Source organism: Dendropsophus ebraccatus, chromosome 8 (genome assembly GCF_027789765.1).
Source record: "Dendropsophus ebraccatus isolate aDenEbr1 chromosome 8, aDenEbr1.pat, whole genome shotgun sequence".
Lineage (NCBI taxonomy): Eukaryota > Metazoa > Chordata > Amphibia > Anura > Hylidae > Dendropsophus > Dendropsophus ebraccatus.
Window position 1 is genome coordinate 106036385 of NC_091461.1, and position 15104 is coordinate 106051488.

At 45.4% G+C, this 15104-nt stretch overlaps 1 protein-coding gene across 1 annotated transcript in view; it reads left to right on the forward strand.

Moving 5' to 3' along the window:
• HOOK1 (hook microtubule tethering protein 1) overlaps positions 1–11819 on the forward strand; it is a 44874-nt gene extending 33055 nt beyond the window's left edge. The window contains exons 10-23 of the mRNA XM_069981322.1: positions 1734–1891; positions 2406–2546; positions 3146–3347; positions 3647–3757; positions 3930–4017; positions 4217–4277; positions 4898–5038; positions 5367–5460; positions 5542–5579; positions 5645–5730; positions 7717–7817; positions 10545–10646; positions 10762–10830; positions 11634–11819. Coding sequence (XP_069837423.1) covers positions 1734–1891; positions 2406–2546; positions 3146–3347; positions 3647–3757; positions 3930–4017; positions 4217–4277; positions 4898–5038; positions 5367–5460; positions 5542–5579; positions 5645–5730; positions 7717–7817; positions 10545–10646; positions 10762–10830; positions 11634–11792 — 1551 coding nt within the window. The 3' untranslated portion in view covers positions 11793–11819. The remainder of the gene's footprint in view (positions 1–1733; positions 1892–2405; positions 2547–3145; positions 3348–3646; positions 3758–3929; positions 4018–4216; positions 4278–4897; positions 5039–5366; positions 5461–5541; positions 5580–5644; positions 5731–7716; positions 7818–10544; positions 10647–10761; positions 10831–11633) is intronic.
• Positions 11820–15104: the final 3285 nt, after the last annotated feature.

Below are 15104 nucleotides of genomic sequence, written 5' to 3' on the forward strand. Positions count from 1 at the left end.
ATAGATTTTTCTCTTTCATTTGTAGAGGGGAGTTCCTAGGAGAGGAACCCTGTCTTTCTATGGCATCCTTACAGGGTATATCTTTACAAGACAACAGTATGGGGGAGACTTATCAAACATGGTGTAAAGTGAAACTGGCCCAGTTGCCCCCAACAACCAATCAGATTCCACCTTTCATTTTCCAAAGAGTCTGTGAGGAATGAAAGATGGAATCTGATTGGTTGCTAGGGGCAACTGAGCCAGTTTCACTTTACACCATGTTTGATAAATCTCCCCCTATATGTTTAAATTATTTACTTATAGTTACCTGGAAGTGGATTATTTCATTCAAGGCATTACTTCCCCACCTGTAGATTGCCAACCATTGCAGAACTATAACTCCCAGCATGGTCTGACAATCTTTGGCTATGTGCATGGTTGTTACTAGGGATGGTCCGAACCGAGTTCGGGCTGTATCCCATTTTTCCAGGCGGTCCTCCCGCTGTATCCGCCCGCTGCATGGAGCGGGCAGACAGCGGGAATCCGATGCCGAGCGTTCGGGTTCGGACCATCCCTAGTTGTTACCTCTGACCATGCACACCGGCAGCATCAGACGGGCCGCACTCACCCACCCCTCTCCTTGTGCACACCTACCCCCTCCAGTGTCGGGCTTTATCAGACCAAACGCTGACTCGGCGGCCCGGTGTGCGCTCTCACCACTTGGCTTCGTCTTTGATGCTATTTTTATAACCACCTTGGAAGCTCGTGAGCAAATACGGCGAGGGGGACGTGCAGCTCAGTCACTGTGTGTTCATGTCGTAATAGATAAAAACCAGTCCTGGGTCTTAAACTTGATGTCAGGTCATGTTATATCAGCAGTCTGCAACCTATGCAATTTGTGGGAAACTACAACTCCCAGCATGCCATGACAGCTTCTAGCTGCAGAGTCCCAGGTCGGAGGCCCCTGTATATGTAACTTATACTTCATCAGTGCTCATCATCCTCATCAAAGTATATATAAGTGTGATATATATATATATAGGTCTAAAGCAGGGGTAGGCAACCTTGGCTCTCCAGCTTTTGCCAAACTACAACTCCCATCATGCATGGACAGCCAAAGCTAAAGCTTTGGCTGTCCAGGCATGATGGGAGTTGTAGTTTTGCAACTGCTGGAGAGCCAAGGTTCCCTACCCCTGGTCTAAAGTACTCCATCGTGTGTTGGCATGGGCATAGAAAAGACAAGCTAGTTACATAGGCGTACAGTACATAGGAGAACAGCTCGGGTAGCCTATTGGCCCATCTTGATGGTAAATTTTAACTTTGTACAGTAAGTTTTTCTGGCTTGCATCATCTTTAAATATTACAGACCGTCGGACACATATACATATGCACACATGATATATCAGCTCACCTGCCCCATGATGTCCCTTATGCCTGCACCAGTCTGTGTCATGTAGTGACCAGCAGTGGTAAGTTTTGGATTATCCATTATAGCTGAGTAAGCGATATATACAACGGTGACCCCCAGCTGCCTCTGCTGTCATGATGTAATATCCATAGGATTCTATTGGGAGAAAACAATTGCATGGCTCAAATCATAGAAAAAGCTTAGAAGCTGCGACCGGGATTGTTCCAAACATCACATGACACGGGGGTCCGCTCCCTAAGCGGTCACCCCTAAGTGACTGCATCATGATGGTACTTTATGTGTTACATAACTGTACCTTATTGTATCACTGCCCTTTGTCCGTCAGGTGGCCGGTCTACAAGAGGAAAGAAATAGTCTCCTGGCGGAAAATGAGGTTCAAAACGAAAGGCTAAACCAGTTAGACTCATCCGAGGAGCCCAGCACCATGGTGGCCAAGAAGTATCTACAAATCCAGCTGGAGCAGCTGCAGGAGGAGAACTACAGGTAGCATAGAAGAGGGCAGCACAGCGCAGTACTTCTTGGTGGGAAATCCGCAGCGTGCATGGCAACAGCAAAGTGCACAAGATTTTAAATATCTCATCCAGGCACTGAGGAAGAAAATCGGCAGGAATTTAGTGCCGTCTATGTTGTTGATCCTCTGCAGATTTATTCAGCTGGTGTCAGAAAGTTAGACAGATTTGTCAATTACTTCCATTTAAAAATCTTCAGTCTTCCAGTACTTATTAGCTGCTGTATGTCCTGAAGGAAGTGTTCTTTCCAGTCTGACACAGTGCTCTCTGCTGCCACCTCTGTCCATATCAGGAACTGTCCAGAACAGGAGCAAATCCCCATTAAAAACCTCTCCTGCAGTTCCTGACACAGACAGTGATGGCAATGGTGGGGCCCATGCTTGACATGATCAAGATGCACCAAATTATATGGATGAATGGATTGTATGCTGCCGCCTGTTCTTCCTGTGTGAACAAGCCCTAAGGCTTCCATCTTGTTTTCTCAACAGACTTGAAGCTGCAAAGGACGACTACAGGGCGCATTGCGAGGAGCTGGAGAGACAGCTGATTGAGACGCAGAACAGGAATGACGAGCTGGCTAGCCTGGCTGAGGAGTCCAGAGCCCTGAAGGATGAAATCGACGTCCTCAGGTATCCTGGAGCCTAAGCTTCACACTTTGCTTTTAAATCACGCCTATAAACATGTTTTCCTATGTCATAAAGTGATTGCTTATTGGTAATTTGATAGGTGAAGACCTCTAGGACCCTCGTTGGTTGGATGAATGCAGGGGATGCAGTGCTGGTTTAGTATTGCGCCCCCTATTGAGCTTTTTCCTGTAGAGCATCACATCCAACTAAACAAGGAAACCATACAAATCAATATTTCCTGCACAGCATGGTGGTTGAGGCCTAATGTGCAGGAAAAAAAACAGTAAAGGGGTCCCAGAAGTGGAACCCCCATCAATTATAATGTCCTTAGGATATCATACCATCACTTTATGAGATGGCAGTACCCCATTATAGCATGTCAAACATATACCACGGTAAAATGAAGGCATGAGATATTAAGATGAATTGTGCCGGGTGGGGGATGGATTCAAGAACATTTCCAGTACAGACAGTAAAGGAAATGCAGTACTATTACGCCATGATGAATAGAGGTGCAAGGGATACCTACCCTATAGGCACAGTGGAGATTTGTAGCCGAATGTATCACAATGTATCTCAATGACCCATTCTCACCCCAACAGAGCGACTGCTGATAAAGCTGCAAAGCTGGAATCTACAGTGGACTCCTACCGCAAGAAGCTGGAGGACCTGAACGACCTGCGGAGACAAGTGAAATCTCTGGAAGACACAAACTTAATGTATATGCACAATACGGTCAGCCTGGAGGAGGAGCTGAAGAAGGCCAACGCCGCCCGGGCTCAGCTGGAGACATACAAACGGCAGGTAGGAATCCAACCAGCTGCACTTCCATAGATGCTTGTTCATAGATGTAATTCATGGGAAACATAAGGGAGACTGAGTGAGAGTATACCAGGAGGCCTCTCACAAACAATGAACGAGATGCAGCACAGGTTTGCCTGCACAGCACCTCTTCTGGTAACAAGTGGTACTGCAGGACTTCTTTCTACAGATCAGGGCTGTCAAGCTTTGGCTGTCCAGGCATGATGGGAATTTTAGTTTTGCAAGTATAGCCAGTTTGACACCTTTGCATCTTCTAATGACTTTTCATGCTCTCTCTACAGGTCCAGGATCTGCACACCAAGCTCTCCATGGAGATCAAGCGAGCGGACACCCTGGCCTACGACATGACCCGGCTCCGTGAGAAGCAGGATGCACTTATAAAAGAGAAAGAGGTATCAGCTCTGGGGCCATTAGAGCCGGTGTAATAGTAGAGACAATTACTTGGTCCCCTGCACACTGTATATATATTCAGACACCACAGGATGTGCTCAGAAATGTATTTTATTTTAATTTATTTTTGCATTTATTTTAATCCTTAAATTCTTCTTATTTGTCACTATGTAGAGAATCATCGTCCAGCGAGACACCCTCAAGGAAACCAATGAGGAGCTGCGATGTTCCTTGGTACAGCAGGATCACCTCAATCAATCAGGTAAGTCCTGGGTGACAGCAGGGGGCGCTACCCTGGTGGTTACTGTATGGAGCTCTCAGTGGTGCTGTGCAATATCACTGGTGTCTTGTAGCGGCTCCTGGCTACTTTAGTCCAGCTAGGGATTGGACTTCTATAGATAATACAAAAACTGTCAGAATCCTCACTCTTATTCTCCATAATCTTCTCTATATTTCTGTAGGGGAAGCCAGTTTCAAGGACAATGACAATCTCGCTGCTGAGCTCCTTCCGGTGGAGTATCGGTGAGTAGCGACAGTGCTGATTGTGTCGGAGTTCAGAGATTTTCCTCCATTTTTATTTAATGGATCCTAATCTGGTCAGAATTAAAGGTTTTGTTTGTGACAAAGAGTGGAAATAAAGTCTAGTCATGTAAATGACCCATCTCAGTAAGCGATCCACAGAAAACGTTTGACAGTCCCATAGACAGTTAATGGAGCGGTGGCCACACAGGCACAGTCCGCACCATTCATTTCAGAGATTATGTTCCTTTTGTCAGGATCAGTGGAGGTCCTAACCAATCTGCTTGTTGAGATGGGAAAACCCCATATATAACTGTATAAGTTACTACTTTGTTTTAAGTGGAGCTGCAGGTTGGTATGCACACCGCTGCTCCATTCATTCTCTATTGGAGCTACTGAAGGTATCCAAGTGTTGTGTTTGGCCATCTCCAGCAGCTCCATAGCCAGTGAATGGAGCAGCCATTCCATTCTAAACAAAGAAGCCATCCTAAAGAAATATTCATGATGTGCAGCAATATAGTAACATCTACCAGAGCACTTCAGGGTCAGGACATATTGATGCAGCTGCATGCAGTATTATACGTATATATATATTTTAATTGACTGAAATGCCACCATTGCAGGGAGATGTTTATCAGACTCCAGCACGAGAATAAGATGCTGCGGGTTCAGCAGGAAGGATCCGAGAATGAACGCATTGCAGATCTCCAGGTCCAGCTGGAAGAGAAACAGAGGACGATGAGCGAGCTGGAAACAGAGAACCGGTGAGTTGGGGCCACAATGTTCATCCTGCTACTAGGGGGCAGGATTGTCAGATGATATCATTAACATGGGACTCAGTCTCATCCAGCCATCAAACAGCAAGCAGTTTCTATAGTGGAAGATGAGGGTTGTACCTACATTACTGATACAGTGAAGCTGCTCAGGTGATGGCTGCTGTATAGAGATGTATGTACTCTGCTGACATCTAGAGACCAAAGGGTGGAACTACATTGTTCTTGTAAACTAGTTTTTGTTCAGCTTTGCAGGAAGTTTTGATTCTTTGCCGTAACACCTTGAATGTGATCCCAAATATTACCGTCTGTTTTACAGGCTTAACCTGGGTCGTGTGGAGGAGCTGCAGCTTCAGGTTGCAGATCTGCAGAAATCCTTGCAGAATCAGGGCAGCGAAGCAGAGGGTGCCGGAGTAAGTCAGAATATTGACATAGATCATCTCGGCATTATGTGGTCCTATCAGCCTTACATCTAATCGCACTTTTTCTTTCAGTCCAACAACACATTGAAAAAGAAAATCGAAGCACAAATGTAAGTATTGGGTGATATGGAAAAGGGCAAAAAAAGACCAAATATTGACCAATATTTCTGTGCAGGGAAAAGTTGAAAGAGGTTCATGATGCCATAGAGACCAAGAAAGAACAGCTAGAAGACTTGGAACCTGACACAGCAGATCAGAGTGGTAAGTCAAGCTATTGATTCTATTTAGTGATAGGATTAAAGGGGGAATTTTGCAATTGGGTTTAATAGGCAAATATGCCGTTATCTACATTTAAAGGGAACCTGTCACCCCCCGTGCCGGGGTGACAGGCTCCCGACCCCCCGTTAGAGCCCCATATACTTACCTAATCCCGCCGGGTCCCGCTTCTGGAGGTGGTCGGGTGACGGAGATCTCAGCCGCTGCAGCCCGGCGCGCGCGCTGAGAGATGAGTCCAACACCCATAGAGAATGACAGGAGAGTCCAGCGCCCCGTCATTCTCTATGGGTGTTGGACTCATCTCTCAGCGCGCGCGCCGGGCTGCAGCGGCTGAGATCTCCGTCACCCGACCACCTCCAGAAGCGGGACCCGGCGGGATTAGGTGAGTATATGGGGCTCTAACGGGGGGTCGGGAGCCTGTCACCCCGGCACGGGGGTGACAGGTTCCCTTTAAAAAGACTTCCCGCCCTCCCTCCCCTCGCTCCTCTCTCTCATTCACCGCTCATTATCAGGAAATCTTGACTCTTTTACATCAGTCTGTTCTATGAAGAGCGGGAGGAGGGAGGAGGGAGATTAGTTGCCAGCAGAGAGCAGAGAACAAAGAATTACACAGCGGACCTGTGTAAAAGCCGGTATTTAGAGGTCAGAGAGGTCAGTGCTAACTTCAGAGGAGATCGCCTGGTGATGTAGCTTTAAATTTACTCTTTGTTGTCCTGTTTTGGTGCCTCATCTACCTCAACCCCTCCCCTCTCCATAAGAGAACAATGAAGACAGGGTGGAGAGCTTTAAACTGCTTTTTTATGATAAAAATGCATTTTTCAACTAATAAACCCAATTACTAAGGTAAAATCGCCTGTACTATTGATTTCTGAAACAAAAAAAAAATTATTAAATGACAGTGACACTTTAATGCAAAAATTGCACTACCTCTGTCCTCAGGTTGTGTGTGGTATTACAACTCAGCTCTATTCATTTCAGTGGAACTGAGCTGCAAAACGCCAAACCCAAAATGTGGACAGAAGTGGTGCTGCTTTAGGAAGAAAGCTGCCATGTTTTTTTAAGTCTGTATAATCCCTTTAAGAACTGATGCATAGGGCCATGATTCTGTGCTGATGTAGGTCTGTTTTGCTGATACAGAGCTCCAAACCGTTCATTTCCTAGAGCAGTAATTTTCAACCAGTGTGCCGTGGCAAACTAGTGTGCCGCGACACATGGCCGGGTGTGCCGCGGGGAAAGTTCCCCAAACTATGGTGCCCCTGTGAAACAGGAGAAAACAATGGGAGAGAGAAACCTGGGGATGGGGGAGAAACAGGGGAGAGAAGCAGGGGGAGAGAAGTTTGGTGGAGAGAAGCACGGGGGAGAGAAGCACAGGAGAGAAGCAGGGGGAGAAGTATGGTGGAGAGAAGCACAGGAGAGAAGTAGGGGGGAGAAGCACAGGGGAGAGAAGCATGGGGGAGAGAAGCACAGGAGAGAAGCAGGGGGGAGAAGTATGGTGGAGAGAAGCACAGGAGAGAAGCACAGGAGAGATGCAGGGGGAGAAGTATGGTGGAGAGAAGCACAGGAGAGAAGTAGGGGGGAGAAGCACAGGGGAGAGAAGCATGGGGGAGAGAAGCACAGGAGAGAAGCAGGGGGGAGAAGTATTGTGGGGAGAAGAAAACAGGCCCAGGTTTTTAGTATAAATACATTTTGAATCTATATTATTAACTATATGTATAATATGTACTGTTTTTGTGTCATTTTGGTTGGTGGTGTGCCCCGGGATTTTTTAAGTATAAAAAGTGTGCCGCGGCTCAAAAAAGGTTGAAAATCACTGTCCTAGAGGTAAATAATAAAGTAAGTGCCCACAGTCACCTCTAGGGGGAGCTCACATAACACTGACATAAGATCTAATATTGAGCTCAATGGAAGCTGTTGAATAAAAAACAACAACTATCTCCCACCTTGTAACAACTCCTCCTCCTTCTCATACAGCTCAGCGAGTTGAGGAGCTGGAGGCAGCGCTGCGCAAGAAAGATGAAGACATGAAAGCCATGGAAGACCGCTACAAGATTTACCTGGAAAAAGCCAGAAATGTGAGTGTAAAGGGAGTGGAGGGAGATAGTGGTGGTGTCTGATTGATCCAGATTATTGGAATTTTACGGTGTGTTATGCAGCAGGCTAGCTGGGAGTAGTAGTGTCACATGGCAGGGTAGTGCAACAAACCCAGTGTTCGCCTGTGAGTCCAGCGATGTCTGTGTCATTGTCGTTTAGTGATGCAAAGTTCAGGAGCGAGGCTTCCGGACACTAAGATATCTTGGGAAACTCTTCAGTGACCGTCTCTGTGTTAAAATACAGGCAAAACCTTCTCATTTGACACAGTGTGTGAAAAACAATACCTGGAGTGAACAGTAAAGATTTGGTCACAATTCTCCTCATCAGTTACGGCAATACAGTCTCTAGTATCCTGCAGCTCTTACGTATAGCTGGTGGCAGTGTATGCAGCTTAGTGTTGTTATGGAATTCAGTTAGTTTAGGCTCCGCTCTAGAGGATTCCCGCAGAATTGGCCAACTTTTATGTAGTGTAGTGAGAAAGACTTTACTCATGGTTATGTTGCATTGCAGAAAAGATGTTTAAGACTAGTAAGCTACACAGCACTAACTGAAGCCAACAAAGATGTAACCCTGCAGGGTATGCTTTCCGATACAGCTTGCAGCATGGTCCCAGTCCTGTCCACCCTGCTGCCACAGATCACCACTTCAGTCCTTTTCAGCAGGTGTCCACTGTGCCTTCCTGGCTCCATGCAGCACTGCTGCAGCTCCTACATGTACCTCCTTTTCTGAGTGTCATTGGTTCTTGTTCCTGTGGGTGCTATTCCATATATCCTGATCCATACTTGTTTGTTGGATTACTCTTGACTGCCAGACTCCTTCTGTACTGTTTGCCTCTGCCGTTGCTGACCCAGACTGTCTGACCTGCACCTGAAGCCCCTGTCTCCTCCCTTGTACCACGCTGTTTGTCCCATTGATGACCTGGCCTGCTGACTACGCATATCACTCCTGTTCTCTGATGCCTTGCCCCGCCATTGTCTGGTTCTTAGTACCAGCTGCTACCCACACAGGGACTACACTTGTAGAGCAACCTAGTGTCCTTTAGCAGAAGTCCATTTTTGAGTGTGATAAAGACTGAAGACTAGAGATGAGCGAACCTGGAGCATGCTCGAGTCGATCCAAACCTGAACTTTCGGCATTTGATTAGCCGTGGCGGCTGAACTTGGTTAAAGCCCTAAGGCTATGTGGAAATCATTGATATAGTCATTGGCTGTATCCATGTTTTCCAGACAACCTTAGAGCTTTATCCAAGTTCAGCAGCCCCAGCTAATCAAATACCGAACGTTCGGCTTCGGAACGACTCGAACCCGAACCCGGTTCGCTCATCTCTACTGAAGACCTAGGGTACTATTACACAAAGTGTAAACTTAGCCCATAATCAATTCATATGCTAGGTCGTGTTTTAAATCACCGATAAGCCAACACGCACAATGTCAGCTGATTGTTGATTTAAAGCATTACCTAAAATCCTGATAACAATAGTGACGGTCTGTTTGCTGTCGCTCCGTGGAATAGGAGCAGCGGCAGCAGGCCACCGCTATCTCCTATAGGCCAGCTGGACGATCTAAAGATCCCCGCACTCCCCCGCTTTTCCCTGCTTATTGTCTGTGTAATAGCACCGACAGTGGGCGGGGAATAAGAACAGGTCGGTGCTCCCTTGCTCTGAAAGCCCCTAAAGGACACTTAGGGTCCTATTCCACGGGCCGATGGGGGCCTGATCAATAATGTAAACAAGCGCCGATCTGCTAGATTGGCGCTCATTTACTGGGCCTATTACACGGCCCGATAATCGTTTAGCGATGGCTGCAGGGACATCGGTACAGATGTCCTTAAAGCCCTTGTTCAAACACCATACATTACCTAAGCATGTTGCAGGTCTTCTCCTGCGCCGATCCCGCGCGAAGCAGCTTCAGTGCGGCCTGTCTGAGCTGACAGACCGCTGGCCGCACACAGCTATTCCACGCAGCAATGCGCGGTCGGTGCCCGATGATTTTAGGTTTGAATGTCTCTATTCCACTGAGCGATAATCAGCCGAATCGGAACGATTCGGCCAATTATCACTCCGTCGAGGAGGCCCCTTAGATCCCACTCTCTGGCTTGGCCTAAAGTCAAACCGGTTTAGACCCACATTCACTACCTGTAATGGTGCGTTTACACAGGGAGAATTATCTGACAAATTTATGAAGCCAAAGACAGGAATGGATTTGAAAACACCAGAATTTTCAGTCTTTCCGTTATGAACTGATCTCTGTTTATAATCTGTTACTGGCTTTGGCTTCAAAGATCTGTCAGATAAATCTCTCTGTGTAAACGCAGCATTACAAAAGAGTTAGGTGCAGCTGGAGAGTCTTTGAAGAACTGATACCTCTCCTGTCTTTTCCAATGTTTCTTGCCTGGATTAGGACCAGGTGCTTGAGCAGACCTTTCCTCTCAGTGTGGGCTGTAGACAGTTTGGGGTGAAATCTCCTGACTGCACAAGATTCACCGTTTATTCACCCAGATCTGTCCTGAAGCAAAGGTCCCCAGTGGAATAGCTGCTGCTCTTAAGTTACTTGCTTTAGCGGGAACTGAGCATAAAGCTTGTTGGGAGGCCTGGAATACAGGAGGAGACACAGATGGGTCCTCACTGGTCAAGCCAGGACTAAGCTAGAGAGATTTCTGCCCCTTATATACAATGATATTATGTATGTATTGATTTGTTCTCCTTTCAGGTGATAAAGACTTTAGATCCTAAACTGAACCCGGCCTCAGCCGAAATAATGTCGCTAAGGAAGCAGCTAACCGAGAAAGAGCGGCGGATCGAGCGCCTGGAGGTGAGCTGCGTATCATGGTGGTCACTGACTATTATTACTGTATGGACGGCCCATGCATTGTGATGGCCGCCTCCACACAGCACAGAGTATAACTCCTATCCTCCTCATCACACAGGCTGAGTGTCAGCAGGCAAAACTCCGGGAGTACGAGGAGAAGCTTATAGTGACCGCGTGGTACAACAAGGTGAGAGCGCTCATCCTGAAGGCTGCGAGATAGATAGATAGATAGATAGATAGATAGATAGATAGATACAAAGGTATTTCCACAGCACTCCAATTGTGTTAAAAAAGAAATCAATTTATTTCATGCAACAAAGTGGTGCAGCACAGCAAACTAGTGAATTGACGTTTCAACGGCCTCCGCCATGTTTTTTCTCACAGTGATTTTCAAGCCAAGCCTTTTGGACATTCACTTTGGACTTTTAAACACATGGATAGACACTTTTTCTAAAGAACATCGTACACTACTTTATTGTATTTGCGATTACAAGGAGTATAATGACAGAAGCACTGAATATCACAGAATATCAGATGTATATATGCACTTAATTATGTAACACGTGTTTAAGTGATACTTATGTTGCCTATTAGCGCTATAGTATGGTCAATTGATTGACATGTTTTGGCACCAATCATGTTTGATGTGTGATTTAGCACCTGTGTATAATAGGATGTGAATCCGTCACTATTCTGAGCTTGAAAATGATGGCGGAGGCCGTCGAAACGTCGCTTCACTAGTTTGCTGTGCTGCACCACTTTGTTGCATGAAATAAATTAATTTCTTTTTTAACACAATTGGAGTGGTGTGGAAATACCTTCGCATCTATATAGAGGCTGTGTAAGCAATCTAGATAGATAGACAGACAGATAGATAATGGATAGATAGATAGATAGATAGATAGATGATAAATAGGAGATAATGCTGTAGACAGATGGAATATAGACAGATACAAGATAAATAATTTCCAGACGACTTTCCCCTTGCAGAGTATTGAGCACCAGAAGTTGGCCATGGAGTCTCGGTTAGCCGGACGCGGAGGCAAGGATTCAGGTTCCTTGGGAAGATCGTTTCTGTCTCAGCAGCGTCATGTGACCAACTCGCGGAAGAACGTGGCGGTGGCCGTACATTCCGCTTCCCCTAATTAAAGCGCCGGCGATGGCGCAAACACTGAAGTGCACTTAAGTATTTAAATGAAACGCGGCGGTAGCGTGACAAGAGCAAAGGCGATGCAGGTCATCAGCTTGTGTCTCCCCCTAGTGGACAATTGGTCTTGAAGTTCTCTCGATGCAACCCACTGACTAAATCAATGTCAGTCCCCTTGGCGTTCTTTTGTTTTACACAGAATTTCTTCTATTTATGTCTCTCTGTATATAAGGATAGGAACTGGATTTTATTTCTTTGTTAATATAGATGTAGAGGAAGCTTTTACTTTGTATCTGTCACATAACTGTATGGAGTCGGCCATGCCGAGGGCTTATCCATAAGTCTTTTCCATGGAGTGACATCATCGATGTGACCTCACTGGTGTTGCTTCTGTTTCTAGTAAACTGATACTTTGTATATTCCTGATCATCATGTGATCTCACAACAGCGACTGATAGCGATGACATCACATCATCACTTATTATGCAATCTGCCTCGAGATATGAGGGCTAAAAACCGATCCGCCACTACGAGTGACATCACTGCATGTATATTGCACTGGTTTAATCAGTCTCCAGGATTAACCACAAATTGGTGCCGGTGTTTTATTGATATTGTTAAAGGGGCCATCCACCTCTGATCATCAGATTACACAATATATATGTTAGACAATCTACAGAATTGAGGTCACTGCCCGTATATTATGTCCCATACTGTTATATCCTGCATTATATACTCCAAAGCTGCACTCACTATTCTGCTGGTGGAGTCAATGCAGCATATAACTCAGGATCAGTAATGTAATGTCTGTACACAGAGACCTCACCAACAGAATAGTGAGCGCAGCTCTGGGGTATAATACAGGATATAACTCAGGATCAGTACAGGATAAGTAATGTAATGTATGTACACAGTGACCCCACCAGCAGAATAGTGACTGCAGCCCTGGAGTAAAATACAGGATGTAACTCAGGATCAGTACAGGATTAGTAATGTAATGTATGTACACAGTGACCCCACCAGCAGAATAGTGAGTACAGCTCTGGAGTATAATATAGGATGTAACTCAGGATCAGTAATGTAATGTATGTACACAGTGACCCCACCAGCAGAATAGTGACTGCAGCCCTGGAGTATAATACACAATGTAACTCAGGATCAGTACAGGATCAGTAATGTAATGTATGTACACAGTGACCCCACCAGCAGAATAGTGAGTACAGCTCTGGAGTATAATATAGGATGTAACTCAGGATCAGTAATGTAATGTATGTACACAGTGACCCCACCAGCAGAATAGTGAGTGCAGCTCTGGGGTATAATACAGGATATAACTCAGGATCAGTACAGGATAAGTAATGTAATGTATGTACACAGTGACCCCACCAGCAGAATAGTGAGTGCAGCTCTTGAGTATAATACACAATGTAACTCAGGATCAGTACAGGATCAGTAATGTAATGTATGTACACAGTGACCCCACCAGCAGAATAGTGAGTACAGCTCTGGAGTATAATATAGGATGTAACTGAGGATCAGTACAGGATAAGTAGTGTAATGTATGTACACAGTGACCTCACCAGCAGAATAGTGAGTGCAGCTCTGGAGTATAATACAGGATGTAACTCAGGATAAGTAATGAATATATAGTGCGATAAACCTTATGTGTAGATTATGCTGTATGTGAGTTGTAGGATGATGGTCAGAGGGGAGTATATACAATACATATAGCACAGTGTAAATAGGAAGGAATCTTAGAGAATTCTGTGTGAATAGAAGTGATTATCATGCGGATCTATTTTGCATATCACAATCCTTATAAGCTGAGGCGGCGGTGCTGGATGATGGGGACGATCATCACAAATCTATTTTTATTAATGTATGTACAATGAAATTATTTTATTCCACATTGAGAGCGGTTCGGTTGTATGTATTTTTGTAGGGGGCGCCCTTCTCTTGTCTGAAGTTATAAAATTACTTGATCAGAGGACAAAGCTTTAGGTTCATGATGTTCCCCTTAAAAAAAAAAAAAAAAAAAAAAAGGATTGTTCTTTGGCCATTAGGTGGCAGTAAGTTAGGTCTCTGGTTTTTGCTCACCATGAAGATATTTACATATGGGTCTCAGGTAGTGGAAGAACTACATCTCCCAGAATGCCCAGAAGGAACGAGTAGCCTTTAGGTCCCTTGTCCAGCCTCTGTATCACAACATTGATTATTTGGGATGCCTGGGCTGGGGTTGGCGCTTCGTCTATCATGTGACTTATGCGTCTGTGAATGATCTGCATGAAGCGTCCAATGAAGTATTAGTTCGATAATCTTCAGTGCAATATACAAGGTGCTAAAAGCTTCAGTAAACTGCACAAATACAATAAGTTCATGTCTGTTATTCCTTTCACATACAAAGCTACGATCAGAATTCTTTTGAGGTCCCTAGACGTGTCGCTGATGCCCTCTGCTGGTTCATCGTCTGTATTACATGTTCCCAGATTGTGGCAGATGCAATAAACACATGAAGGTCTGACGGGAGTGATTGTCTGCACAGATTCCAGCAGCAGACGGTAGAGTTGTGATTGCAGCTCTGGATGTAATTGGAGTGTAAGAGAAGTAAAGTAAAGGGCTAACAATATTTACACTGGAATAGGATGTGACACAGATGACATTGTAAGGAAACCTCTTCATGTCTCAGTCACCAGGTTTAATAAATGATGAATGTCCCTTTTCCATAGAGGCTGAATGACATGTTATACACTGGAAAACACTACATGCCTGCAGACAAGGAACTACAAGTCTCAGCAAGCTGTCTGTCCCAACTAATCGAGGAGAAATGTCCTTAGAAACGATAAGGGTCCAAGGGATACTAATTCTCCTTAAAGGGGTTGGCCACTTTATAGTAAAATTTCTCAATGTTTAGTATTAGTAACTGTACTCACAGCCCTTACTGACAGCAGTGCCCTGTGTACCTCATAGAGCTAATATCAGACTCCCCTCCTCCAGGCTGAGCTGTCCTGCTCTGTGGTGAGTCTGTCCATAACATGGCTGACATGGAGGAGCATGTGACCATACCCCCCCCCCCCAGTGTCCTCCATAGGCATATACAGACTCAGTGGTGGACACTGGGGGGCGGGGCATAGTCAAATGCTCCTACATGTCGACCATCTTATGGACAGACTTGCCACAGAGCAGGGCAGCACAGCCTGGAGGAGGGGGGTCTGATTTTATCTCTATGAGGTACACAGGGAGCTGCTGTCAGTATATACAGTGAGTACACTTACTAATACTGTACACTGAACCCCTTTAGGGTAGCTTCACACACT